This window comes from Xylaria bambusicola (genome assembly GCF_022495145.1).
Source record: "Xylaria bambusicola strain CBS 139988 unplaced genomic scaffold F5B22scaffold_25, whole genome shotgun sequence".
Lineage (NCBI taxonomy): Eukaryota > Fungi > Ascomycota > Sordariomycetes > Xylariales > Xylariaceae > Xylaria > Xylaria bambusicola.
In genome coordinates, this window is record NW_025953578.1 from 395,398 (window position 1) to 420,993 (window position 25,596).

Below are 25,596 nucleotides of genomic sequence, written 5' to 3' on the forward strand. Positions count from 1 at the left end.
CTGGCCAATCGGAGCCCTGATCAGACCCGATCCAACCACATTGGCCACTGTCTCACAGCGTACCTACCTACATAAGATACGTGTACCTAGGTACTTAAGTACATGCACACCATCTCCTGAGATCTCGTGCTTGAGAGTCCTGGTTGAGAGACCATACAATATCTCAATAATCGCTGGGCACGCCCTTATACTTTTTCCTTCCTCCGCCTACCTCTATCGACGTGGAAGCGATTTCTAGGTTGAAATTACCTATACACACGAATGAGCATTCTAGAAAACAGCTTGAAGTTGATGTCCAATCTCGGTACATCATAGTTGGAAATTTCATATAGTATGGCTTGAGTACCATGGTGTTCCTAGGTGAATGATATTATAATTATCTGGGAATACAATATCTACTATACAAGGGTTAACTAACAATCGAGAATGTGGAAATAAAGCGCGACAATAATTCAGCAACATGAATGAGTGAAAAGAAGCGAAGATAAGGAGATTTGCTCTAAGCGCCCCTCATCTGGTATATAAGTCCCCTTCTAGCATCGCATCTATCTTTCGTCACGCGCACTCAAATAAACAAAGAGAGGTCCTGTCCTTGACAGAGCGCCTCACCCCAGGCTATCGATCGCTGGGGCCCGAGAATTCTGCTGGTATCCCAGGTCGCGAATCAAACCAAGGCTTGTTCTGGCGTAGTCCGTTCTGGCTATCCCGTAGCCCAGCCGAACTGCCGCTACTTATGTCGGACCTATCCACGACCTTCCCTCCGCCAGTCGTGACAATCATACCTCCCAACCCCGGCCCCGTGCCAAGCGCTATCGGTTGTCCGTCAAGACCTAGACGACGCCCGCTACCGCTCACGACTTTAAACCCGCCGCGGTTATTGCCGTAGCGGGAATCGTCGTCCGACTCCGAGTCCCTCAGTCGCGTTTTATCAACGCCGAGCATTCGGCCACGAGACATGTAATTAGCAGCGTCTCCTAGCCCTCTGGTAACTCTGGACATGGAGCTTGCCTTCCTCTCGGGGAAAGAGGAAACCTCTCGCCGCCGGCGTCGTTGCCACAGGACAATGATAGCCACTAAAGTTCGCTGGAGTTAGTAATTGCTATCTTAGGTAAAATAGGAGCAGATTTCGCGAGTTATGTGTACTCCTGAGATATGCTTGTGCCTCTACAAGACAATTATGGCCTCCACGCGTGTCGAGAATAGGAACAAAATGACTCTAGGGGTGGCTTACAAACGAGCGTTAGTGCGGCGATGCCGCCAATGACCGGGGCAGCAATCCAGGCGTTGGATGAAGCGCTCGGCCTGGGACCACCGAATTTTGGGCGTTCATTGTCGTTCATGCTGCCCAGGCCGTCGTCGGCTCCAGCAGAGGCGGCGTTGGTCGGGACATTAGACGTAGCAACTCCAAGAGCGGCCATGCTTGAAGTAGGAACTACGGTAACCGGTATGGACACCGTACCAGGTTCTGGAACCACAGTCACATAAGTCGTAGACTCGGAAATCGCAGCGGTAAGCGTTGTGCTTATTACATCTGTACTTGGATCCGGATCTGCCGCCTGGTTTACATTGTTCGCGAGAAAGGCCGAATCGACCCCCGTCTTCAAAAAGACGTTCGCATCATCTATTGCTGTCTTCAGATAACAATTCTTGAAACCCGCCGACTGCTGAGGGTCAAAGCTAACGCCAGCACAAGCTGAATTAGCGCTACATGCACCGATGCATGACTCGAGCGTCATCTGGAATTGCTGCTCGAGGTCATTGCCATTCGCAATCTTGCCACACTGGAGGGTAAATCGGGAGTTTTGGCTGAGAAAGGTGTTGCCAGTTCCCTGTTGCGAGCACGAGCTTGTTGGGGGCGGCTGTGGGAAAACCGCCACCGCACCGTCGAAAAAGCGACTGGGTCGCGAGCGTCCTGGCTTCAGATTCCCAATAAGCACGCAGTCGCTCTTATCGCTGAATTGCGCGCCTTCACAACGCGGATTTTGGAAAGATGAACTGTGATGGTGCCATGGTTAAAATATTTTGTTTGGCGACTGGGGACTGGGGACTAGTCGTTTGGCATCTCGTCACGTACCATATATTGGTGCAGGTAGTAAGTGAATCAACATTTTGGCGGAAAAGCTCGTCTCCTCGGAGGCGAGTATTGCAGAACACGACGAACTGTTGCTGGTCTCCAATCGTCGTGCCATTACCTGCTGGGCAAGGCGCATGAGAGAATTCTCTCTCTTGTAGTCTTAAGCCGGGAAGAAGCATTTCTTGGTGTCGCTTCCAGGTGTAGCTGACAAAGGTAGCATATGTGCAAATGCGAGACGCGACACAGCGAAAGTTTCTTTTAGTGTAGCTCAAGACGTAGTAAAAGAAATAAGAATTAGGAACTGCAACACATTTTTAGCAAAGGAGACCCAGGAAACGCTTGTAGTGGCTCAATGGTAGCTTATATGGGGAGATAGAGGCTGCGGGCACTTCACAAGTAGTATGGCGGTTGAACAACACTGATGGTGTTGTAGTCGTCCTTTTCCGTCGACGATCAGGAGCTCGGAATGACTACATCGTGTCAAAGCACCCGGCTTGATCAAGCTACCCAGGCAAGAAGTGATGAAAATATTGAGCCCCCACGCCACTCGTCGTTTTCTTTTGTTGGCTAATGTCTTTTCATGGCTGCGGATAATATTCGCCATGTTGGATCGACGGATGTACACAGGAACTCCAAAATCTGAAACTGTGGCAGGTGAGCGGCACGTCCTGGAGCATGCAATTCAGATCCGTCCCAGATTCGATCCGATTGGGGAAATATGTGCGTGGAGTTACAGTTCACAGGGTTACCAACTCGTGGTTTGCATGAGGACAAGTCCGTCTTGCATAGCGGCGATGTAAAGGAGGGGGGGGGAGGATTTTTCATGCTATATACAAGAGTGTGTTGGAATGCAACGCTCAAAGACGAATTGCCGATCCGATGAATATGTCAGAGTGCAACGACATCTGTGGGTGAATGTAGCTATGAGACGAACGGGATGTACGCCCTTAGGGATCGCAATCAAGAACAGGGGCGAACGTGAGCCATTACGTTACTTCGTAGATCCTCAGGTGCATAGTATTGTGGTCACCGCCCTGCAGTCACATTCCTTTCCATTCCTGATGAAGGGTTCCATTCAACACTTGAGAACTGATCAGATATCTGCATCAGATGAATGATATGCAAACCATTACTGCGGGGTGAAGAAGTAATTCAATGATCGACAATAGAGTGTTACTGCTTCTAAGGGCGCAAATGGCAATAAAGCAAATGTTAGAAAAAGAGAAGAAATCGTTGGTTAGAATTCACGATAACGAAAAAGCTGACGAACGCATTGACTCGACAGTTGCCAAAATAGACTGACGGGTCAACTATTGAAAATTAGACAAATAATGAGGTCTGATCGTCTTCTGTGGTAATTGTTAAGGATGTAATCAGGTCGCAGGCTAAACCTCAAGTCATCTAGCGAGCTGTATATACACAAATAATCAAGCTCTAGATAGGGTGGATAACCAGGCACTTTCTTCCATTAAGGAAAGCTAATTAGATTACTCTTATCAATAAAAGCATGCATGGGAAAAGTTGGTCCGTGGCTATCGTGTACCCGAGCTACCGATGCCACCCGGTGCAAGTAACGGCTGGTTTTCACCGACGCCTTGTACGCTCTCGCGATCAAGCGCTCGTTCAATTTCTTCCTGTGTTTCTCCATATGCGTGTAGATGGGCTGAATACGGGCCTGGCGATGGCAGGACTCTTGGTGTTGTACGCCGGTTATAAGCAGGCCGTGACAACGGTGGTGATGAAGGCGAGTGACTTCTGCTGTTTCTATAGGACGGCCATTCATATCTAATGGCCATCGTCAACACAATACCTTGCATGATCGCAGTTAGAACATAGACCCCCCAGGAACTCCAGCCAGCCCAGCCCAGACGTGCAGCAAGGCTAGCTGCAAAGAGAAGCCCGCCGGGTGTTTGAATCGTCATCATCAAGATACTCAGGCTACCTGCATGTTTCAACTTATATGTGGTCCAAATCTGGGGTATGTATTGGATGCCGGCAAGCGCCGCTGCCATGATTCCCAGGACATTGGCCCATGTACCTAAGTAAGTGGGTGCTCCAAAGGCAAGGGCGGCAGAGACGATGACCACGAGAAGACCATGGATCAGGCAGACCCCACCCACCGTGAGAGCTGTTCTCCAGGAAGGCTGGTCAGGATCACGCTCAAGTTCTTCGATGGTAATGTCGGCGTCATCGCGTCGGAAGAATACTAGGAATAACACGAGACTATTATCTTAACATATTAGCGAAACCAGCAATAGCAGCCGCTACCGATATGGGAGCGAAACAATGTAGGTACTGACATGGTAGCGAAGCAAACCCACTGGGTTCCTATCTGGGCGATACCTAACAAACCGGCCGTGCACTCGAAGGGGCTGACCTCCTTGCAACACGCAACATCGGCCCGCGATTCGGGAAGAGACAGTATGTTGCCAAACTGGGCATTGGCAGAAGTCACACCAAGCAAGACAAAGTAGGGAGATATGCCTTCAGAGGAGCCGCGTGAAATGATACGGTAGTGCTGGGTGCTGTAGGAGAGAAGGATACCGAGGAGGATGAGACTAGACGCATAGGTAGTCAGTATCATTGGCCGCTCTAACGCGTCGTGTCTGGAAGCACTTGTAAATGTCACCTACATGGAAATGAAGAAGTTCGTGAAGCCACCCTCGCGGAGCAGCTGACAACGGTCTTCCATCGGGGTATATTTACGACGATGGTGATGTCGTGTTCGGTGAGGATAACTATGCCAGTATTGGCACTGGCGAACGTATGAGGCGAAGCACAAAGCACAAAGCTCAAGCGAAGAGATGGTCGTTTGCGTTTCAATCTCGGCGGCTTATTGAATATGGATGAGTCTAGAGAGGCGGTCGGTCGGACGCAGAGGGAAGCGGGTGATCGACAGTAATAGTTCCTACCTACCTAGTCACTTGAAGTAATCAGGCGTCTGGCTGGGCTCGGCTGGAACCAAGCATGACAAGTTGAAGCTAGTGAAGCCTGTGATCGAGATTTGCGCACAGGACCCGTACTATGTAGATGGGTTATCATGGCATGCCTACCTACAATGTGTAGCTGGAGGATGTGACAAGATGTTTAACGAAAAGTGACTGGGAGAAACGTCGTTGGTCATGAGCTCCCGCCCAGGATTTGATGAAGCTTCTTGACCAGCAGAACACATGCCTTTCGTTACAAGGCGTTCAGTTAGGTACCTACATTACCTACTGATGCAGGTACAGTACAGGTGGTACTACCAGTCTGTACCAGGTAGGTACCTAGATAGGTACTTACATACTAACCGAGGTACTTACCTACACTGGCACTAGGGTGGGGCGTGGAGGTACCGTCTTAGTAGCGCTAGGCGAGCCAATTCACAATGACGTCCTGTATGGCCCAGCTTCTCCTAATCGATAAGATACTTGCTCTACTTACGATGTAGTATAGCGTACCTTGTAGGTACTCCTACTCAACATCAAACTCAGGTAACAACCAAGTCCTGGGCAAGTTCTCCTGGTGAATTCAACATTAGGTAACCACTAGACTAACATTCTTAACCTTGTGGAATGCGACGTGAATGTAGCTTTCAGCAAGGATATGCGCAAATGAACCAGCCGGCCGGTATCCTTTTGCAATGGAAACGCAGGATGGGCCGTCACAAGACAGGGTCAAGCTTGTAGCATCAACAGGAGATATCACCACCGGTTATAGTACTTCATCAAAAGCCACAGATGGCGATACCGAGACCGCCAGATCACAGGACGGCACTGTTAGCTACTTTGAAAAGGTACAATGGACCGCTGATGGCACGACGCTCTTGGCTTCCTCTTCTACCAACCTGGTATCAGGGTATATCGTGCCCGAGCATCTCCTTACGGCAAGCAGCGAACTCACTCTAGAGCCACAAGCAGCTGTCCAGCTTCCCGAAACAAGCATTGTGTTGTCAGGGGCGCCATATTTCTCCCTCGCCCAGCCTTGGACACAGCAGCTCCTAGTTTCAGCTCGGGATCATCCTATTCAGTTATTCTGCCTTACCCCCTCTTTATCCTCTCCGTCTTCGCCAGCAAGTACACACTCTCCTATATCTTCCTACCCTTTCACAAAAGCTCGCAGCGAAACATTCCTCACTGCAACGTCCCTCATATGGCCGTCACCCGGCACGCATTTCATAGCGGGTAGCCGTAGCCTTCTAGCGCGCTTCGACATACAGCGCACAGGTGAGGAACCACTGACACGGATCCGCACAATTCCTTCAGAGCGGCATCTATCAAAAGGAGGTGGTGTCGGTATGCGAGGTGACATTTCGGCGCTGGGCGGGCAACCGATGGACGCGGGTCTCGTCGCGGCAGGTACATGGACCAGGTGGGTTGGATTGTACGACTTCACCCAGGCCGGCACGTGTGTCGCGACGTGGGGTATTGCGGCCGCACTGCGCGAAACTGCTATGAATAATGAGTGGAGCCAAGAACCGAGGGGAATAGGGGGGGATGGCATTACTCAAACTATCTGGAGCCCTTGTGGGAGGTACCTTATCATCTGCGAGCGTAAGTCCCGCGGTGCTCTAATATACGATGTACGCGTCACTGGGAAGCTTCTCGGCTACTTGACGGAACGTGACGCAGTAGGGAACCAGCGGGTAGCTTGCGACGTGTTCCCTAGCGTGAACGAGAACAGCGGCTTCGAGGTGTGGTCCGGTACGTCGAATGGTATAGTGAAAGTTTGGGAGGGTGTTGGAAGCCTGGAGGGACCTCACGCGCCCGCGTGGGAATGGGTTGCCCATCGATCTACCATTAGTAACGCATGCCTCCATCCTAGCGGCACGGTCGTTGCGACGTGTGCTGGTTCATGGGAGTTTCCTGATGGAGACGACGAATTACCGGACGATTCACCCAGTAACAGTGACCAGAGCCACAGTAACAATTCCGAGAGAGGCAGCGATGTTAGCAGAAGCGACTTTGAACCTCATAGTACGGCGAGCCAGATGCCTTGGATGCACAGACGAATTAAAGAAAGCAGCTTGAAACTTTGGAGTGTTGGAGATGCTCCAACTATAGCCCAAGGCGCTGAGCATAAGTAAGGTTTCACGAGTGAGCCATGATACCCAACTTCATAGCAATGAAATAGATGTATATATCTCGTAGCCAGCGCAGCCCCATCAGCATTCAGGACTTAGTAATAGCTGCTGTTGCAGTAAACAGTCTGAATCTAGCCAATGATGGGAAGATAAGGGATCGGCCCTTTTGTAGTACATCTTTTGAACGGTCAAAAGCCGAAAATCCGACAGAGATAAGTTGGTTACTTCCATGGCATCCTCAACATGTGATTAACTCTGCTCAACACACTCTCGCCTCCCATTAATTCCCGGAAATTCTGCATTCGCTCCGAATCCGTCATCAACATAAATGTAGATAAGCCACACTTGGCATATACGTTTGATTCCCTCGAGCCACCGCGCCTTGCCTTGAGACGGAAAAGAATAGCTTGCGCTGCGTATGCATTAAAACCAGCCAGTCGAAGAAAGACTTCCCACCTTGTCTCATCGTGAATAAGATATTCCTGGATGCTAGAGGCTTCTGGTGTATGCTGAACGACAAAAGATATGAGCCATTTTGCCAACGTGGCTTCTCCGCCTCCGACGTAGAATACTTCAACATGAGAACCAAGACTTGTGAGGAACGCAATAAACTCGGCATATATTTCAGTCTCTGAGACTGTGAAATCACGCACGGCCTCGTCTATGGTGTTACCTTCAGACACAAGCACGATCAATTTCTCGTAACGTAACGCCGTGTGCGCAATTCGTTCACGTAATGGCGACCGTCCCGCGTTAGCATTTACCGGCTTTTGTATGGCTTTCAACAGTGTTGTTACTATTATTCCCGTAGCAGGGGAGATTATAATGTCGGCTTCAGCCGTAAGGGGAAGGGCAACGGAGGATCTTGGTGCAGGGTAGAGGCTTCGGGCGGCTGTGTCCCAGCGACTGAAATCACGTTCGATAATCTCAGCAGCGGGATAGAGCCGTTCAAGCATAGAGAACAGCTTTCGGCTGAGAGTCAACCCCTTGATAAGCTTTGTGGGCCTGTTTGGAATCATCATCCCTGGGCATGGAGTTAGCAACTTCTTTGACAATCCTGGTGTTTTTGGAAGGCTAGAGTTATTTTCTTCAGTTTGGAATGACTCAGAAACTGGGACCAGTTCCAGCGCGGCTTGGGTCCCTGAACTAGGTACAAAGAATTCGCTCTTGTTGGATTTATGACGTTTAGCTGAGCGTATGTTGATATAATTGGAAAGCAGAGTTGCCACGTTTAGGTTTGATTCCGTACTAGGCAGAATCTTAGTATTTCCGACCAGGTTTTCTATCGGAGCGTGTTGTGATGGCCTCTTATGTTGAAAGGGTACTATAAGGTCAATAGACTCATTTGAACTTGGCGAAAGACGCATATTCGTTTCAAGTTGACTATTCTCGAGCCGCCTTTTCCTAGCAAGACTTGCCAAACTGAGCTTCGCATCAGGAAGTGATAATGCGACCTCAAAATCGTCAATCTCTGACTCATGTAGGATAGTCAACCCCGGTCGCTTCCATACGTAGTTCTCGCTAGTTAGTATCTCCTTAGAATCTAGAGATCCGAGAAATAGGGACCAGCTGTTCCCGCAGTCGAACTCTTCCTTCGTTAATTCGCGGTAATTAATTTTTCCCAAAAACGGGATCCAGCGAAGTTTGGAGTCTACTCGAGGTTCTCTCGGACAAGGAGGTACTGCGATACTATAGAACTCACACAGCCACAGGAGATGACTCCGAGAATCCGTAGTTAGGCTCTGCCATCCGGGTTCTGGAAATGAAAAGTCCATATTCGGTACTTCAACTCGAGCTATGGCATCTGCAATGCTGATTTGCTGTTGCTCAAGATTCTGCCTTACTGCTGCCGCGCTTTCCAACATGGCTATCTCAAGGTCGTGATCAAAAGCGTAATCCGAGTTGTCAAACTGGGGAGCATTCATGTTGAAGGAGTTTGAGGGGGATATTATATGATCGGGTACCATACTCCTCAGCAGGTTTGGAATATTGTCATGCTGTTCATCAAATGACTGAGGCAGTGATGTAACAGGGGATAAAGGGGTTTCCATTCTAAACGAGCGAATTTTAGGCCTTGCGTCTCCAGTCGCGGGCGGAGCAAGCAACGAAGGGAGTACTGGGGCGTTCACATTGAGTACTTGGGGCACATCTTTGCTGAACTCCTTCTGCAAGATGACGGATTCTGCAGCCTCAACATCGTCGCCAAGCATAGAAACTAAGTCGGACGCAATTGGAACTTCACAGACATGGGGTTCTGGGATGAAGTGCTCTTCAGACCCGCTAAATGGGCTAAGTGGAGGAGTGACCACTAAGTCACGCACAAACTAAAGCATAAACCATATAAGTCAAAGGAATTTAACATCCAGCTAGAAGTCGAACATACTATTCGGTGCGACCTCTCCTCGTGGAATAGCTTGCATCTCTCATTGCTAGACCAGTCATCTTGCAGGGCATAGGCGAGGTGATGTATTGCCTCCTTGGGCACATCAAGCTTTTCGCGAAGGACAATACGCTCGAGTTTCCGCCTAAAATGAAGCGCAGAGGCAGGGAAATGTAGGCCCTCATCATTGTTCATGTTTAGCCTTTCCAATGGAAACATCTCAGGGCTAAGGGCTGCCCGCCGTTGCTCCCGTATAGCCCTAGCAAGCTTGCGACAGTCGTGATCTGGGTCGCTAAACAGAGCTGGTTGGTCAAGCTTTAAGCCCAGGAGACGCTCACGTGCTTCATAATGTGCTAGCGGTCTATAAAAGAGATCATTGAAATCAGACCCATCATGATGGAGGGCTTTAGCTATCTGGCTAGGGCACTCTTCAGGGGCCCCGAGCTGGTCTTGCAAGTCCAGGGTCGGAAGATGGAGGAGAGGAAGAGAAGTGTCAATTGTCAGACCACTAGGACCCGCGTCTGGAGTGAGCTGAGGGACTGAATCGTGAATCCGGAAGATAAACGAGAACGGGTCGATCTGGGAATCGATTGATAGACCATTGTCCCTAGCATATTGATCTGGCTGTGAACTGGTATCGCTGTCATCGCCATCCATTGTCACGGAGCAGGGTTGCGTGTTCTGTAGCGCAGGAGCTCGGTAATCGAGATCAGATTATTCTATATGTGAATCTGAGACTTCCGAGCTACCATTGAGTGTGATGACAATAGATGAATAAGAAAGCCTTGATATCACAGCGGGAGTCGACGAGAGTGTCTAAGTATGTACCTAGGCACCTCCTTGCCTATGTAACCTACCTGTTGGATAGACTAGGGCACTGAGGCCGAGGCTTCCCAGTAGACAAGAATGCGAGCAAATACATGGCGATACATGTTCATATATGCAAGAAAGTAGGTGCGATAGACAACCCGCCAGATCAAGAAAGAAGGAGCCCTAATACGGTCCCTAGGCTACTTCCAAAATTTCCCAAGTTTTCTTAAGTTTTCTTGGGTATGGACCATAGCAAACAGGTTTCACGTGCAGATAAGCGATAACTACATGTACTTAGGTATTGTCATATGCACACGTTCCACCTCAAGTTCCAGACATTTACCAAGGGGCCGTCAAGAGTGAATACTTATATGTAGCAAATAAATCTAAAGGCTCGCGAAACATCGCACCGACATCTATGTTCTGCTCTAGGTACCGGTATTCATCTAGGAGTCCCCATAACCAACACCCCAAAGCTCGGCGCTAAAGCCGGCCGGGCCTCCGGGCCCCAATGCAATGCCGCATCCGGCAACTTACAACCTTAGATAACATGAAGACGGCATGCGATCCTGAACACCTTGCTGCATTGCATATGTAAACCACCATATTTCATTTCTCCTTGAGATATACACATAAACAGCACTCTTGGTGTTGAGTTTGTGAGGGCATGGTCTTGTCCGGTTCCCCAACGAACCCTGTACTCGTTGATAGAACCTGGAGGTGCTACTAAGCCTGGACTCTCGCTGCGGACTTGGTCACTTCAACGGCTTGCCCACATTTCGAGTGTCTTGAACTGTGTGACCGTATCCGGATAATACATGTATACGTGGGATTTATACACCACAAGCGCTACTGCGCTCTAGAAGGGCCGATGGCTTGATATTAATGCGCCACGATCACGGCGGTAACGCTGTCGTGTATCCCCAGCCAAGGAAAAAAGGTTCACCAGTCCTTGAACTCAGCCGAAATCCGAATCTAAAGCGACTATTCCCGAGCCAGCGAAATCATAACTGTAACTATAAAGTTCGTACTGAGACAAGCCGCCGCATCCAGCCACATCGCTCCTGGGTCAATGCCGCCCTTGAGTTTGAAACAATGTCCTTGGCCAGCGTGTGAATCCGCTAGCTGATACCGTTTTCATATCTTCGGTAACTCTGAGAGACCCGAAGATTGTGACTTGTCAGACAAGTATTCATTCATGTACTGGCTTCATCCCCTTGCCCCCGGTTAAGAACTCTGACCACCTACATAGCTCAACGTCTGCTTAACTCCTCATTTTTCAATATGTCGTCAAGAGGCCTTATCGCCCGCGGAGTTCCTACCCTGCCAAAATTATTCAACTACATTGTAATAACAATCATACTGCTGTCTGTCATTATACTAGGCTTGGCTGCCCATGCTAGAGCTCTCTCGGGCAACTATTACTACGAATCAGGCGTCCCGGGCTTCCTTATTTTCGCTGTATGTATCAGATTTCTCCCGACTAGATGTGGTTGAATCTAATTACTCTCCTAGTCAATCTGGACTTGGCTGGTTTACGGCGCTGTGCTCGCTGTAGCACAGTATGCGCCCCAATTCTACTACCGCATTGGTGTCTTGGTTGGTCAGCTTTTGTCTCTTCTGTTCTGGATAGCAGGCTGGACGTGGGCTGCTTCCTGGGCCGCTTATACACTGTCCTTTGATAATTATCGTTCTTACGAACCGATCCGCGGGCACTGGAAGACTTTTGGTCAAACAACAGCGGCCTGTGCGGGAATTGGTGCCTTGATATGGGTCTTATGCGTCGCGGCTCTTATCATCTTCTGCACTGCTTGTATACGCAGCCCATCCACGTCGAATAATAACGTAGAGCTTGCGGATGTCTCGAAACAAAACGCGCCCCATAACCAGACGACAACAGCTCAACCTGCATAGAGTAATACGTCTCTAGGGATCAAACACAGTCGCCTCATAGTGGCTAATATGGGTTCCCTGATTGCGAGATAATCGGCTGTTTCTTGTTACGCTTAAGCCCTTGCCAGTTTGCGTACTTATCATCATCGATATGGCCACTCGAGCTATGTGGATAAATCCAATAAAATAATGAAAGGACAGCTTTATTTGTCTAATCTTAGGGTCCTTCGATGGTATTGTGGGTTTTTAGAATAGTGTTTTATATAGACTATAAACCAAAAGTTGAACGTATTTTGGGAGCATGCACTCGTCAGATAATGTATCTATCATCGATTACCAACCTTATGCTCGGTATGTACTAAGGACTTCTAGTAGTAGCCGAGCATGAAAATATCAATTCCATATACCAACAATACTAATTCACAGTCTTCCCCCTTCCTTCACCCTTGCGGTCGTGTCCTCAATGACACTCAACTATCACACAAGCCTACTGGGCAATTCAAAGCGCTAACTTCACGTGAGTTTCACATCGAAGTAGGTAGATAGTACGAAAAGCCCAGCCCTAAAAAGGCGAACCTCTTTAAATCTGTTGGCCAAGCTTCCGCTCTATCACTGACTTTGAAATGAATGTCCCACCAATTCTTGCCACTCTAAAATGTGCTCTGCCATCTCAACACCCAACCTGGAAATGTCGATTATGTACACCGTACGTTTAAAAACTGATGCGAAGTCTACCATTATCATGGCCATGTCTTCCCAGTCCCATGTAGCTGTATTTAGAGAACGAGTTTTCTATCAGACACACACGCATTCTCTACTTAGAGCAACAGTGTAACACTGCGCGCAAGACGAGCTTTAGCTAGTGCTCCATACCAACGTGAGGATATGATACAGAGGTCCTCAAGGCCGAAAAATCGGTAAATCTCGTCTTCCATCCGGCTCCCCACCCAAGAAGCAACCAATCATGCATAGCAAATGGCGTTTCCTTCTAAAGGTTGACTATACATGGATACTTGTTATTTCGTCCCGGAAGAAAATATAACAAAATCCGATCAACTAACTTCCATTTGCTCTTCTTAATTAGACCTCGTGAGACTGACTCAAAAGGCCTGATGGCAATTGCCTTGGTCATATGACATAGGAAATACTCTTCTGAAATGCATGTCAACGGTGAATTTTTAGCTGATACTGAAGTCGAATGGAAGTGGTCTATTTCATTCTGATGTTACAATCACCTTTTCTTAACGGACCGGGCTCACGACAATGGCCATGTTGAAAAGTGTTTGAGTATCGTAGATCTGTTGAAAGTATATGTGGGTAAGAAATCACTTCACGTAGCGTACGGATCAAGGGGACACGAAAGGCAGGAAAGACCCGTTCATTTGTATGAGGACTTTCCAGCTCACTCACAACCAGTAGCTCAGTTCAATGCAACGCTCACATACCTCTCATTTCAGTGGTATCAAAAATTGTGTCTTATCACTACATATCGACATTCTTCTTATCGATTCATTATTATAACACAGAGGTGGGTGCTCTAGCCCTGCTAGAATTTACCAAATTATGTTACATACACGAGAGTGTTAGCAGCTATTACCATATATCGGAAATTAGGTCATACGTTTCTATGACATAGTGATTAGAAGCTGTCAGCGCCCAACTTTGCAGAATTGTACTAGGACCCTTATAAACAGAGCTACACTTTTTCTTTCGTGTGATAGATACTCTTCTCCTAGGACAAATACATCCTTATTTTAGAAGCCTAGTGCTTTAAGGACATTAAAAAAGTTACCATTCATGATTAATCTTCCCACTAAAAGTTATACATAAAATAAGCGACGAGGTATTACAGAAATGCCTACGCTATGAGTTGGCGACATCCTTAATTACCATACTCCCTCTTGCCCATTACTCTGAAGTCTAGCGAGCGAACATTGAAAGCCTAGTAAACAGAACCAGGACATATGGAACTTATCACGATGGCCGAAAATTCCCTAAGTTAATCTCTAAGTCGCCCTTTAGTGTCTTGCTATTTCCCCTGCTATGTCACCCAGAGGAGGATAGGAAGTATTATCAACATTGTGTCATTCTCTGATCAGTGCCTAAGATATCTATAAAGACCATGTTCGCAGTAGCGTGAATCGCGATTTCCTCCGAATTACTCTATATTTTGATAACCGCCTAGCAATGTGACGTATCCGGAAGGTATAAAAGAATATGAACGGGGCCTAGTAAGAGACAAGAACAATCGATGACAGTTGCTCAGATCAGACGAACAACTAACGTTCTTTGATGTGGACTCCATAAATACCAAGTCTCAACTGCCACGTGCAACCCACGGCGGGCTATACATGATAAATTATGGAGAATAAGGCTCAATCGCCAGTGATAGGAAGTAATATAAGCACGTGGCTAGTCCTTGGAAAGCACTTGGCAAATCGTCAAGACTTCCTTCGGGCAAAGGCTCGTTCGTGGGTCGTGGTTGTGACGAATTAGGAACTTGTGGCTAAGATAGCACACACTTCTCTAAGAGTAAACCAGTGCTGTTATCACCAGCCACTGACTTAGTTCGTAACCTACCTATGTCAACATGGTTCTCTAACATTTGACTAAAACTGGCCTTATAAACTTCGGCGGCTGGTACAAGCACGTGTACCAGGATCATACTCAGCGTGGAACGAGGGAGAAACTCCCTACATAACGTGCTAGAATTGTAGGGTAATACCCACAATTGTGCCTTTCTGTATAGTTAGTCCTACATCATGCAAGCAACTAAACATCTACGTGGCCCGCCTAGTTAGCCACCGTTATTAATGAGGCCATATGGTATCAGCAAGAGTAACTAGAGGATAGGCGACTAGCGACTTGATGAGATGTGATATATTGGTAATATCAATGATTCCGATTGTCTTAGTTACTCATTTTCAGAAAATATTAACATCCTCCATATGGCTGGTCTCCTATTGCTGTGACCTGACTCAAGGTAAGTTGCTGAGAGGTGGTGGCTATATATTGAGTTGATTTTTTATCGTCGCTGCGGACTGCCAGTTTGTACATGATACAGTAAGGGGCTACCACTCTGTTGAGGCAAATCCGGTCTTTGTTAAAAAAAAATTCGATCCGGAGGATTGACAATCCGATGTTACATTCAATTGAAGTGTTCAATGATGAACAAACCTCGAGCTCTCTGTGGATATTATGCCATTTGTTTTACGTAAAGACAAAATGTCCAAGGGAGTTGTCTATATGTACACAAACGTTTTTCGACATGGTCGTTCTAATCTAACTGCAACTTGTCTAGGGTCTCCCCACCGGAGGAAGTTTTCTACACGTAAGCATCTTGATTGTTGCTGCCGTAGCCTCTTGACTAGAGCGCCACACGTATGACTACGCAAGCCTAGGCTGTCATCATCTACATGTGGGCCGAATCCTTACCATTAACGCTTTGGAGGATTCGCTCGAGGCGTTCAGGTGTGGCTGCGGCAATGTTTTGTCCTAAGGTTAGCGCTCTTTCATCAAAGATATAGAGTTTAGTCAAGCTGTGGGTACAAACGTGGCGGATGGGCCGTTGCATACATGAGACGATCCTCGCCTAATCAGATCACCGAGCCTGAAAGCCATGACGGGCCGTAACGGTCGGAACCGGCACATCTCCAATACCCCTGACATTTGCCGGAGTCTGAAGTAAGTAAGTACATGTAGGATGTAAGAGCGAGCAGTCCTTAAACCCTTTGTTTCCTCTAAACAGAATAGAGAGTCTGACAGGGCGAACGGAAACGAGAAACATGGGATGGTGGTTGGCTCAGGTGGTCTGCTTAATTCTGCAGCAAGTCCACTCTTAGTATGCTTAGTCCATCAACGAGACCAATTGTCTAAATCGCGCGTATGGAGGAACATCACAACATTTATCGTTATCCTTGGCGTTGTCGCCTCGAACCTTGCTTTCCATTCCCATTCTTCCCTTCCTCTCCGTGCTGTCTTCGTAATCAGGACAGAACTTGGGAATGATCTCAAACAAGCTACTCCACGGGCGGAATGCGGGGAGATATTCTACACTACATCCATGTACTGACTAGGGTTTGAAGAGTGTGCGTAGACATGACGGAAAAGTTTCCGTTACGGGGCCAAGGCGGTGCCACCCGTTTACTCGAACCCCGGTCTCGCCTGGTGTGCCCTGGTGTGTCCTGGCCTGGCCTAGACTACTCCTAGTATTTGATCGGCCGGCGTCTACTTGGTTGGGGTTTCCTGGCTCGTGGCAAAACACTCTTATTCTTTCTGGGCCTAAGTAATAACGCACAATGACGCTAAATAATAAGATATCGCGACAAACGCTGGCCTAGTGTAGGCAGATTTCCCATTCTCCTCCGCCTGGCATCTGGCATCTGGGGATGGATTCCAAATCTTCCGTGAAATACCCATCTGCACTTCCTCGAGTAAAATTTCCGTTTTGGGACCAAAAATGTCTCCGTTGAGATAGGTCATTACATGTCACGCAATGTAGTATGCATGGGAGGAGACGGAGAGTGAGTGATCTCATCACGTAGGTCTTGTATGGTACACTTTACGGGCCACAGCATATGCAGAATCTGTCCTACATGGACTATATTCAGAAAACGCAGCAAGTAGTTGTTGAAATATAAGTAAATAAGCAACACCAGTGCCTACTTACGTATCTACGTATGGGCTGTTGTACGAAGTCGGAGGCAGGTATTCAGCTCGAGTTAGAGTTAGGCACGGCGCAGATAGCCGTGACCCGCATCTTGCCATGTGTGGCATCGGGACATCTGCTCCATCCATGTGCGGTTTGCGGGACAAGGCATTGTCGTTCACGATCTACTGTAGGTACTGTAGGCTAGATTCCACAGCGAAGTAACTCGAGTAGGTAAACTACACCGGCACCAAGACCCTACATGTAAGACATGCCCCTGCTCGGATACACAAGTCTGTTCTACCTACTGTATGTACTCACTCGGTAATAGGTGCCATACAGTATCGTACTGTACAAGAATGTATCTCGACACTTGCGTGAGTAGGCAAAGAGAGTAAGAGTGGGCGGCTCTTGGCGAGAAGTTCCTCCGATCTTATTTATGCGCGCTGCGTATCTGATAGGCTGCATGCTGGCTCATCCTAGGGTCTACACACGACGTCTGCCACGCGCTTCATCGGCTTCAGCTTGCTACGGTAGCATTGGACCCCCCGTACAATGCTACACAAAGCACGAGGTTCGATGTTGTCCATGTGGGTTTTCACTACTGTAGGTCACCACATTCCGAGTGGACTGAGTGCTCTTTGCTCGCTGTTGTATCTCTCCTGCATCTACATGCAGCAGGATTTGATACAGGCCACATGATTGTCAGGCAGCCCTGAACTGCAACCTGCAGACAAGTCCAGTCTCTGTATGAGCCTGTATTGTATGTGGTGTATAAGCCTGCAGACAGGCCAATTTGACTCCTTCCAACCCGTTCCAACCCCTTCAACCCCTTCAACCCCCTCTCTAGCCACCACAGAGACACCGGCGGACCAGGCATATAAGGCCGCTTGGCGTGAGGCTGAATAGCGGCCCGCGTCCACACTACTCATAATCGAGCCTAGCGTACTCTGGAGATAGGTGACTTATGCCTCGGCTGACAGGTCCGAAGCCATATTTCTATTGTTTTCATCCGCTGTGGCGTCCTCCGAATGAGTTTAGCTACCGTAGCCTGCGCCTGCATGCCATTCTTGAGGCGCCTGCGAATCTGTGCAAGTAGTGCTAGCATCGAGTCTTCCTCCGTCCCCAAGCCAGCCAACCTGCCGAATACGTCAATAATCGGTGTGCAGGCTAGGGGTTATATCTGCAGCTCGACCGTTGAGCTGAAAGCCTAAACGAGAGGGGGGTTTTCTGCCCACACTAAGAAGATAGCAAACGCAAGGGGATGTCAGTCCAAGAATGTCCGGCTCTGTAGGTTAACTACTTCAGTAGCAAATCTAACCTGAACCAGAGCCTTCTTAGCGAGGGTGTTCCACCCCATCTCGAGAAAACACCTACAGTAGGCATAGCTGTTATTGGAGTGGTTGATCGTGCTGACCCCTGGCGTGAGCTAAATCGGACGACGAGACGGGCAGGGACCAAACACCCCGGTTCCATCACACACATACCACACATACCACACATACCTACCACACATACAGTACACCACTACTGCCAGGCGATGCCGTGACTAAACAGCAACCCACAGCCGTAGTGCGGTTATGGGAAGGGGGTGGGCTTGTAAGATACCCATCACTTGCAGATTGTGGCTGAAAACACGGCAGGTAGCCTGACGGATTACCTGCATCGATTACACTCCACGATTTCCGCCAGGATTTCAAAATAGGGTCTTGGGACAGAGGACGACTACGCTACCTACATCTGCCGACGTTAATCCTCTGTTTTACACAAATGCAGGATGGCGCCACTGCGGTCATCAACAAGTGCCTTGCTTAACTTTTCCAATGCTGGTCCTTGGCTTCTCCTTAAGTCTTCCTCGTCGTTAATAGACTACTTATACTCGGCTCTGGCTTGACAGAGTCACTGCATAGTCCAGCCGCAACTAGATTTGCCATTCACTCTTCAATCATCCCACAATGACTGGACGACAAGCAACAAGAACACGGCAGAAGTACAAGGACAGTTGTACTCACTGTGCTGGGGCTAAGGTCAGGTGCAGCAAAGAAAAGCCGCGATGTACGCGGTGCAATGAACGAGGCCTTGAATGCTCATACGGCCTTTCGTATCGCTATGGACGTCTTCCAGCTCGTGCCAAACTCAGTGCTGCTGGCTTCATCGACCAGGCGGCCATGAAAAATCCGTCTGCGCCCCGAGAGCTCATCCCCAGTGGTTCCAGGACGCCTTCTCCGACTTCAGAGCCGACCGCAATGCAGATGTCTTGGCTTAGTGAATCGAATATGCACATGCTGAACGCTAATACATCGACTATCAACGGATTTACCAACGTGAGCTACCACGACCCTCATACTCCCAACAACTTCATGGGGCAGACCTATGACACAACCACTGCGCCGTTGGCGCCCATTGCCGCCCAGGCTTATCAAACCCTTACTCCCACTTCAGATCCGATTACCACAGTAGCCACCTTCAACACTCTAAATTACATCCCATGCTTAGATTCATTAAATCACCAAGCCCCCAGGCGACATCATTCAAGGAGCGTTTCGAGTGCGTCGAGTATGCCCTCGGGTTACGATTATAATACTAGCACGTTCCCTAACACCTCACCCGTGGCTTTCGGCACCCCGCCAGAAACGCCAAGAGCGCGGCCTGTCCAAAATTATACTCCTAATATGCAACACGACTGCCTTTCGCAGGCTGCTGCTACGTTATTATCCCTGCGTCATGATCCAACATCTGGGCAAGGCAAAAACCAAGAGATGATGGACTATATTCTTCAGATGATCGAGTGCGATTGCTTTGCCCATGACAGCCACGTGCGGATGTTCGTGATACTTATTGGTTTCGAGATCATGGACAGGTACTCCAAAACGACGCAAGATGAAATGGCACTAGCCAGCACTGAAGGGATTCTCGAGGAATTACAGGTGGTGTTGAAGTTGATTGAGCGGTTGCTGAGACGTCTGAGAGAGACTGGGACTGGCGACTACGCCCGGGGTCTAGCACCTTCATTTGCAGTCTTCGGCCAGCTCGAAGCTGATTTACGCAAGCATTTACGGGGCATTTCGCACAACACAGTCGGCGTCCTTCGGAGAGTCTGAGCAAGAGTCCATGATAGCATTGGCGTTGGGGATTTGTAAATTAGTTGGTCGTGGTTCGTGATTTCATGTACAGTACTTTCATATAGTCGCAAAGCGAGTTTCCAGAAGCGGTGGTGTATTTGATAATGGGATTCCGGCGTGGGTTATCGAGTGGTAGGCAAGAGAGATACCAGGAGCAAACAATAGACTAATGCAGACGTTTCAACCATCAAGACGCCAAAACGCATGATTCGTGTGAATGAGTGGATGTGTGGGAGTGGACAAGGCCTTCCAAATCGGATCCCTCTGTCCCGGATGTGGCTCAAGCTACTATTCGATCTACCGTTAGAACTACTAGAGCTGGCATGTTCGACACGTGTCTTATGTGCCGGGGCCAATCCCCTTGTCAAGGCAGAGGCGGCGTCTGGGTTTCTGACATGTTCTAGCTGTTTGGCTTAGTGGCGTACCCCATCTTATCACCTGCCCCAGACCTCCCACATTCGTCCATCCACAGTCCCCCTGCGTTAGAAGAAACCTGCTTAAAGCAATATATTTGCGTTGTGTATACAAGACTGGGTTACCGAGTTCGACACCTGTACGTTGATCCTTCAGACTGAAAGGGCTGATCGACCACCCCGGTTGTGCAATCAGACTCCTATACCCCTCGAAAACACTACCGACACCGGCTCACGGAGGCTATTGATCCTGCGCCACTATGAAGGTGATAGGCAGTGGTAGATCCCGGCTGTGAATCACTATGTCCCGCCATGTTACGTGTGAAAAGGGCAATTTAGTCGATGCTACCTGATACAGCCAAAGGTGAGGTCAATGTCTATGAATAGAAAGACACGATGATACTCTGGCCCCGGAAATATTGCTACTACATGATGCGATACACCTGCAATCCACCTCCCGGTAATTTCCACTCTCTCAGCTCTCATTCGTGTTGCAGACCTCATACCCATCTAGATGATGATGAGGCAGACATGCAAGACAATGCAAGTCATTTTCGCCATGTAGACACAAGGGGAAAGGATTGACAACTTGAAGTCCTCAACGAATATCTGCGCACAAGGTTTTATCAGAAATCGCCCCAGTGAGAGACGTCATTGTAATATACGATCAGACAGTATAGTACAGACGTGGGTGAGGTTCCAACATAAGCAAGAATATAATCCCTATAACTTTCCTCCGTAGGGTCGTGCCACTAGAAAGCTGGGATACTTCTCGCCTTCTGCCTGCAGCCTCACCGCTCGGTATAGCTCTCTTCCTCATTTACACATAGACGAAGGCTGTAAAGTGGCTCCCTACACGTTGGACAGGTAAGGCGAACAAGAAGCGAAATGAGAACTCTATTCTCAGCTGCTTGGATGGTAGGGTAAACCCATATTACATGTGGAGTACGGTATGTGCAAGACAGTTTTGACCAGTAGAACTTAGCCGACCCTTACGATGCAGTAAGCCAGATCTGCAGGGCGAGCTACTGTGTATTGTTCCGTTTAATGCAGCTACATGCCTCACCTGATACAACTGTGTACCTTCTCTTTACATGGTGATATCCCCTCCCGTAGATTCTCAGGTCGTGTTCGCCATGGCTATTTTGACTCTAATATCTCTCCCACCACACCACCTCCAACCTTCCCAAAATGCGCTGTTAGAAACAATCTTTGGAGGCTGTGATATGCGCCAAGATCTAGATGATCTCATGCCCTCATTGTTTGTCGCGGAATCTGCGAGTATCCTCTTGTCTATTTTGGCATGCCTGGCCCTTCCGCCGGCAAAATGGCATCCGCAAATCTCAGGGGTTTCTTGGGCAGAATCTCCGGGCTGGCTGCGGTGGTCGTTCGGTTTCTGGTGGTTTCTGGGGGTTGGGGTTCACTTGGTGTGTAGGGAGAACAAAGTCAGCGCTGCGGAAACAATACCGCGAATCTAGACTTAGGCATCATTATGTGCCTTTGGAGAAGGATTTGAGACTCGCATAAGACAAGGGAGGTCAAGGACTAGGCCACAGTACTATGGCTAGTAGTGGCTTGATGTGGAACAATTTGATATACGTAAGTTTAGCTATGCTCTGCAACGAGACGTCGGGCTACATTTCAACAGGTCTCTGGGAGGTCGAAACGGCTTTGATATCCGAACTTGAGGTTTGGGGTATTCCGATACCTAGGCCAAATAGTATACAACTTTCTGTTCCCTATTTTGCAATGGGTAAGCTTGTGGTGATACCGCGAACAATACAAATGATGATCTGGGAGGCATAGCATATGGCGTAGACATACAGAATGAATGTATTTTGTCATGCGGAACTGTAAGTGGCCGAATATTTGCAAGAGCTTGTCCAGAAACCTATCAGTACAAGCTTATGATAGCCGTGCAACATAAGACGGACCATTGTGATAGTGATTATAACGATTAGGCAACATCGATAATCGGAAATAAGCCACGCATAGGCCATTTATCCGGCTGCTATATTGTCAGGGGTCTCAGGGCAGAGGAACAAAGAGATGATTACATTGTATATAGTCAGAGAAGTCTGAATACCTTCAGACTTCTGACCTTTTAGACCTTGTGCCACAATGAGTCTTACTGTATACCTTGTACAGCCCTTCTGACATATATAATAATCCATACATTACTTACCTGTACGCTATGTCGAGCATTCTCTCTATTCCTCTACTTCAAGGTCACCAATCCCGAGTAGAGAAGTAAATAGCTTCTTGTTGTGGAGTGTGAGTTTCAGTGTCCTTAGGTTCTCACACAGTCACTAGTTGTATGTATTCTCTTCTTGAACCAAAGTATAACGATTCTCGACTCAATGAAATTCTCTGTTAAAAAAAATCGCTACCACGAAGCTTAGAGCTGCAACTTTTTTCTCGGTGAATGGTCCTTCACATCAGATAGCCTTCGTAGATATAGATTCCAAGTCTGGCAATGAATTTTACTCCTCTCTCCAATAAGGGATTTCCTGAGGGTCGTATGAGAACCCAAATGATGGCAAGTAACTACACTTTAATGGGATAAGCCCCATATGTATTGAGGCATATACCGGTAATAGAAACACACGCACTTAGTCTCATTGGTGGGTTACGATGTTCATAGGAGAGCCGTATTTCACAGGATTTCCACTCCTCTGAGTAACGTTACCTAGCAAAGCCCTCAATGACATTATTTTGATATGATCGTACCGTTGTTACCTTACTATTTGTAAAGTGAGCCTCCAAGACAACAAAGCAATTGACCTATGGTATACCATTTCCTTCAAGTCTAATTTGACCCCGTTGATATGTCGTAAGTACGTCTTCATAGAGACCCAAGGCAATGAATGTGTATGGAAGATGTATATGTCCAGTGAAATGTCAACGACTCGAATGTCTTGCAAATCGTACTATATTAGTTAGTTTAATAAGGGCAGAGGTCCAGACTTGAAATTGATGCTATTCGCAATATAATGATCTATTGGGGCTGCAAAAGTTCTTGGTCAATCAGATTTATTTCCAACCTTGGTGGCTTGACCTTGACTCTATATACAATCTGACTGGTAGCCTAGATCTCCTTGTTTTTTTTTTCTCTTAATGAAGCAAAATATATATGAGCTTATTCTCAATCTTGCCTGTACACCTCTCGAAAGTCATGACCGGACTGCAATGACGCCCATAGACCGTAGGCGACCTGCATGTTTAGCTGTATGCGCGTGTAATTAACAGCTAGACTCAACGTGGTCTCTGGAGTCATATATGTGTAGCCATGATGTGGCTAGATCCTACAAGCCTAGTATAACTATAAAGAAAGGTGAATGTCGAACGAAGATACAGAGGAGTACCGTAAATACCGCAATTATATGTGTCCAGCATCAACGCATGAGGTAATGAGATCTCTTCATCACGGGACCGGATGCGCATCTTTTTTATTTTTTATTTTATTTTTTAAGGACAGGTCCATCATGGTAACGCAAGTCCGTTGTCCCGACGTCGCCCAATAGACAGGTTAAGATAGATGATCCACACTCGGCCTAGATCAATGTGCATTCTTACTTTTCTCGGAGTTACGTTTTCGGATATGATGTGAGCAACGATGCGATTAGGTAGGATACCATTTTGAGCCCCGCCCGAACCTACGAAGTACAATTGCGCATAGCGGAGCTTGAGACGGAAAGGAAGAAGAAAAAGAAAAATTGAAAGGTAGATAAGATAGAGCAAGTGCATCTACTGCGAATCTATTATTCTAGCCGGGAGGACATCACCAGCGCTAAACAAAGATGGGGTAAAAAGTAACTCATCCAACTAGAATAAGATAAGTCTCCCGAGCGTGAGTCGAACACGCGACCTGTGGATTTATATCCGAATGCGAATTTCAATTACAGTCCATCGCTCTACCAACTGAGCTATCAGGAGGAATATGTCGATTGCCGCAATTATACGTCATAATAACTAGCTCAACGGGTATGTACAGTAAAAGCGACCGTGCACACCCCGGCGGCCCATACCGAGCGGACTCTCGCCATAAGCTTCTTGCGAGCAGCCCCTGAATTCGCCGAATTCCCTTCAATTGAAGAACCACCCCCGTGCTGATTCCCCCGCCTGGCCGAGGACATACCGGTCGTGGGGGTAAAGGGCTTGGCTTTGTTGTTCCCGCTCACGTATCAGCCACGTTCTGGAGCGTCATTCATCCTATCGCACCTCTAAAGTAACAGCGACTCTTCTCTACCTAGATGGTGGTGTATACTGTGACATCCACTCATACCGGGCAGTCCAATGTGGAGCAGAGATCATTCTCTTCGTTCCCCAAGCGTCAAAGCAGGCTATATATGCAGTTCAAGAGCCTGAACAGGAGGCGAATTTCGAAATCCTTGATATCGCTAGAATCCAGAGAACAGAAACTTGCTGAGATGTTGCCTATTGGACAACCCTGGTCGAGGATGGGACGTAGACAGATCCGTTCCATCCCTATTGACCTTGGTCTTGTTGTATTCAATTGAACGGGTGTCCTTAGCCTTCGAGCCCTGTCGCAATGTGTCGTAGTCACGAGATTTCTAAGAGCTTCACTTCAGTGAGACCGAGACTGTCTCAATTGACCGCTGAGATCTACATATAGGCGCGTCCAGCTCGTTCGGCGCGTGTAATATCAGCTTCTTACCGACGTCTTTCCAGTCGCTAATCAGTACTACCAGATAGCTGGAACACTTTAATCCCAGCATCCATATCAAAATGGTGATGCGCCCACTTATCTGTCGTGGGGTATTGTACCATCACATGGGGTGATCATCCCATATGGCGATACCAATACCTCAGAGGCCCCGACTTTCAGCGCCATCTTCCTTCGCGATATATATGATGACGTGCTAATTAGAAAAATACGTTAGCCAAGCCCAATGGCCTCGTCCGAAGCGTCTGTTTCATTAACATCATTGCTCTGCAAGGCGGAAGGCGGCAGATGGACGTGCATGGCGTGCTCCTTGGCCCTATTCACATTCGGAAGTTGATATAGTCATCCCCTGGCGAGAATATCAAGCACGCAATCTCGCAGCTTGGCGCATTCTCATGTCTATCTCGTATCAATCTTGTTATCTCTTGTCTCATACTTCCGCGGGGGGGGGGGGGGGGGGGGGGGGGGGGGGGGGGGGGGGGGGGGGGGGGGGGGGCCGGGGGGGGC

General features: G+C 48.1%; 8 protein-coding genes and 1 non-coding gene across 9 annotated transcripts in view; 4 read left to right on the plus strand and 5 right to left on the minus strand.

Moving 5' to 3' along the window:
* Positions 1 to 426: 426 nt before the first annotated feature.
* On the minus strand, positions 427 to 2,424 carry F5B22DRAFT_222391 (uncharacterized protein). Its single transcript, XM_047969756.1, has 3 exons — positions 2,075 to 2,424; positions 1,232 to 1,995; positions 427 to 1,073 (listed from the first exon to the last, which is right to left on the minus strand). The coding sequence occupies exons 1-3, from the start codon at positions 2,251 to 2,253 to the stop codon at positions 616 to 618; spliced, it is 1,401 nt and encodes a 466-aa protein (XP_047830152.1). The 5' UTR covers positions 2,254 to 2,424; the 3' UTR covers positions 427 to 615.
* A 1,182-nt stretch (positions 2,425 to 3,606) lies between these two features.
* On the minus strand, positions 3,607 to 4,766 carry F5B22DRAFT_647331 (ATP synthase F0; the record flags this gene model as incomplete). Its single annotated transcript, XM_047978855.1, has 3 exons — positions 3,607 to 4,297; positions 4,375 to 4,632; positions 4,708 to 4,766. 3 exons carry the CDS (start codon positions 4,764 to 4,766, stop codon positions 3,607 to 3,609), a joined length of 1,008 nt encoding a protein of 335 aa, XP_047830153.1.
* Positions 4,767 to 5,547: 781 nt separating this feature from the next.
* Positions 5,548 to 7,248, plus strand: F5B22DRAFT_222464 (uncharacterized protein). The gene has a single exon (XM_047969758.1). The coding sequence runs from the start codon at positions 5,697 to 5,699 to the stop codon at positions 7,137 to 7,139; it is 1,443 nt and encodes a 480-aa protein (XP_047830154.1). The 5' UTR covers positions 5,548 to 5,696; the 3' UTR covers positions 7,140 to 7,248.
* On the minus strand, positions 7,246 to 10,279 carry F5B22DRAFT_222458 (uncharacterized protein). The gene is made up of 2 exons (XM_047969757.1): positions 9,520 to 10,279; positions 7,246 to 9,460 (listed from the first exon to the last, which is right to left on the minus strand). The coding sequence occupies exons 1-2, from the start codon at positions 10,171 to 10,173 to the stop codon at positions 7,358 to 7,360; spliced, it is 2,757 nt and encodes a 918-aa protein (XP_047830155.1). The 5' UTR covers positions 10,174 to 10,279; the 3' UTR covers positions 7,246 to 7,357.
* A 1,247-nt stretch (positions 10,280 to 11,526) lies between these two features.
* Positions 11,527 to 12,345, plus strand: F5B22DRAFT_222482 (uncharacterized protein). Its single transcript, XM_047969759.1, has 2 exons — positions 11,527 to 11,787; positions 11,842 to 12,345. The coding sequence occupies exons 1-2, from the start codon at positions 11,611 to 11,613 to the stop codon at positions 12,238 to 12,240; spliced, it is 576 nt and encodes a 191-aa protein (XP_047830156.1). The 5' UTR covers positions 11,527 to 11,610; the 3' UTR covers positions 12,241 to 12,345.
* A 5,965-nt stretch (positions 12,346 to 18,310) lies between these two features.
* On the plus strand, positions 18,311 to 20,040 carry F5B22DRAFT_222547 (uncharacterized protein). Its single transcript, XM_047969760.1, has one exon. It carries the CDS (start codon positions 18,823 to 18,825, stop codon positions 19,966 to 19,968), a length of 1,146 nt encoding a protein of 381 aa, XP_047830157.1. The 5' UTR covers positions 18,311 to 18,822; the 3' UTR covers positions 19,969 to 20,040.
* A 3,412-nt stretch (positions 20,041 to 23,452) lies between these two features.
* Positions 23,453 to 24,338, minus strand: F5B22DRAFT_610003 (uncharacterized protein). Its single transcript, XM_047975169.1, has one exon. The coding sequence runs from the start codon at positions 24,147 to 24,149 to the stop codon at positions 23,886 to 23,888; it is 264 nt and encodes an 87-aa protein (XP_047830158.1). The 5' UTR covers positions 24,150 to 24,338; the 3' UTR covers positions 23,453 to 23,885.
* F5B22DRAFT_t115 lies at positions 24,243 to 24,338 on the minus strand. Its single transcript has one exon. It is a non-coding gene; the product is annotated as a tRNA-Tyr (tRNA).
* A 1,019-nt stretch (positions 24,339 to 25,357) lies between these two features.
* The window catches only part of F5B22DRAFT_222645 (high-affinity methionine permease), a 3,284-nt gene continuing 3,045 nt past the window's right edge, over positions 25,358 to 25,596 (plus strand). Inside the window, exon 1 of the mRNA XM_047969762.1 lies at positions 25,358 to 25,495. The gene's annotated coding sequence lies outside the window, so the exon portion shown is untranslated. The remainder of the gene's footprint in view (positions 25,496 to 25,596) is intronic.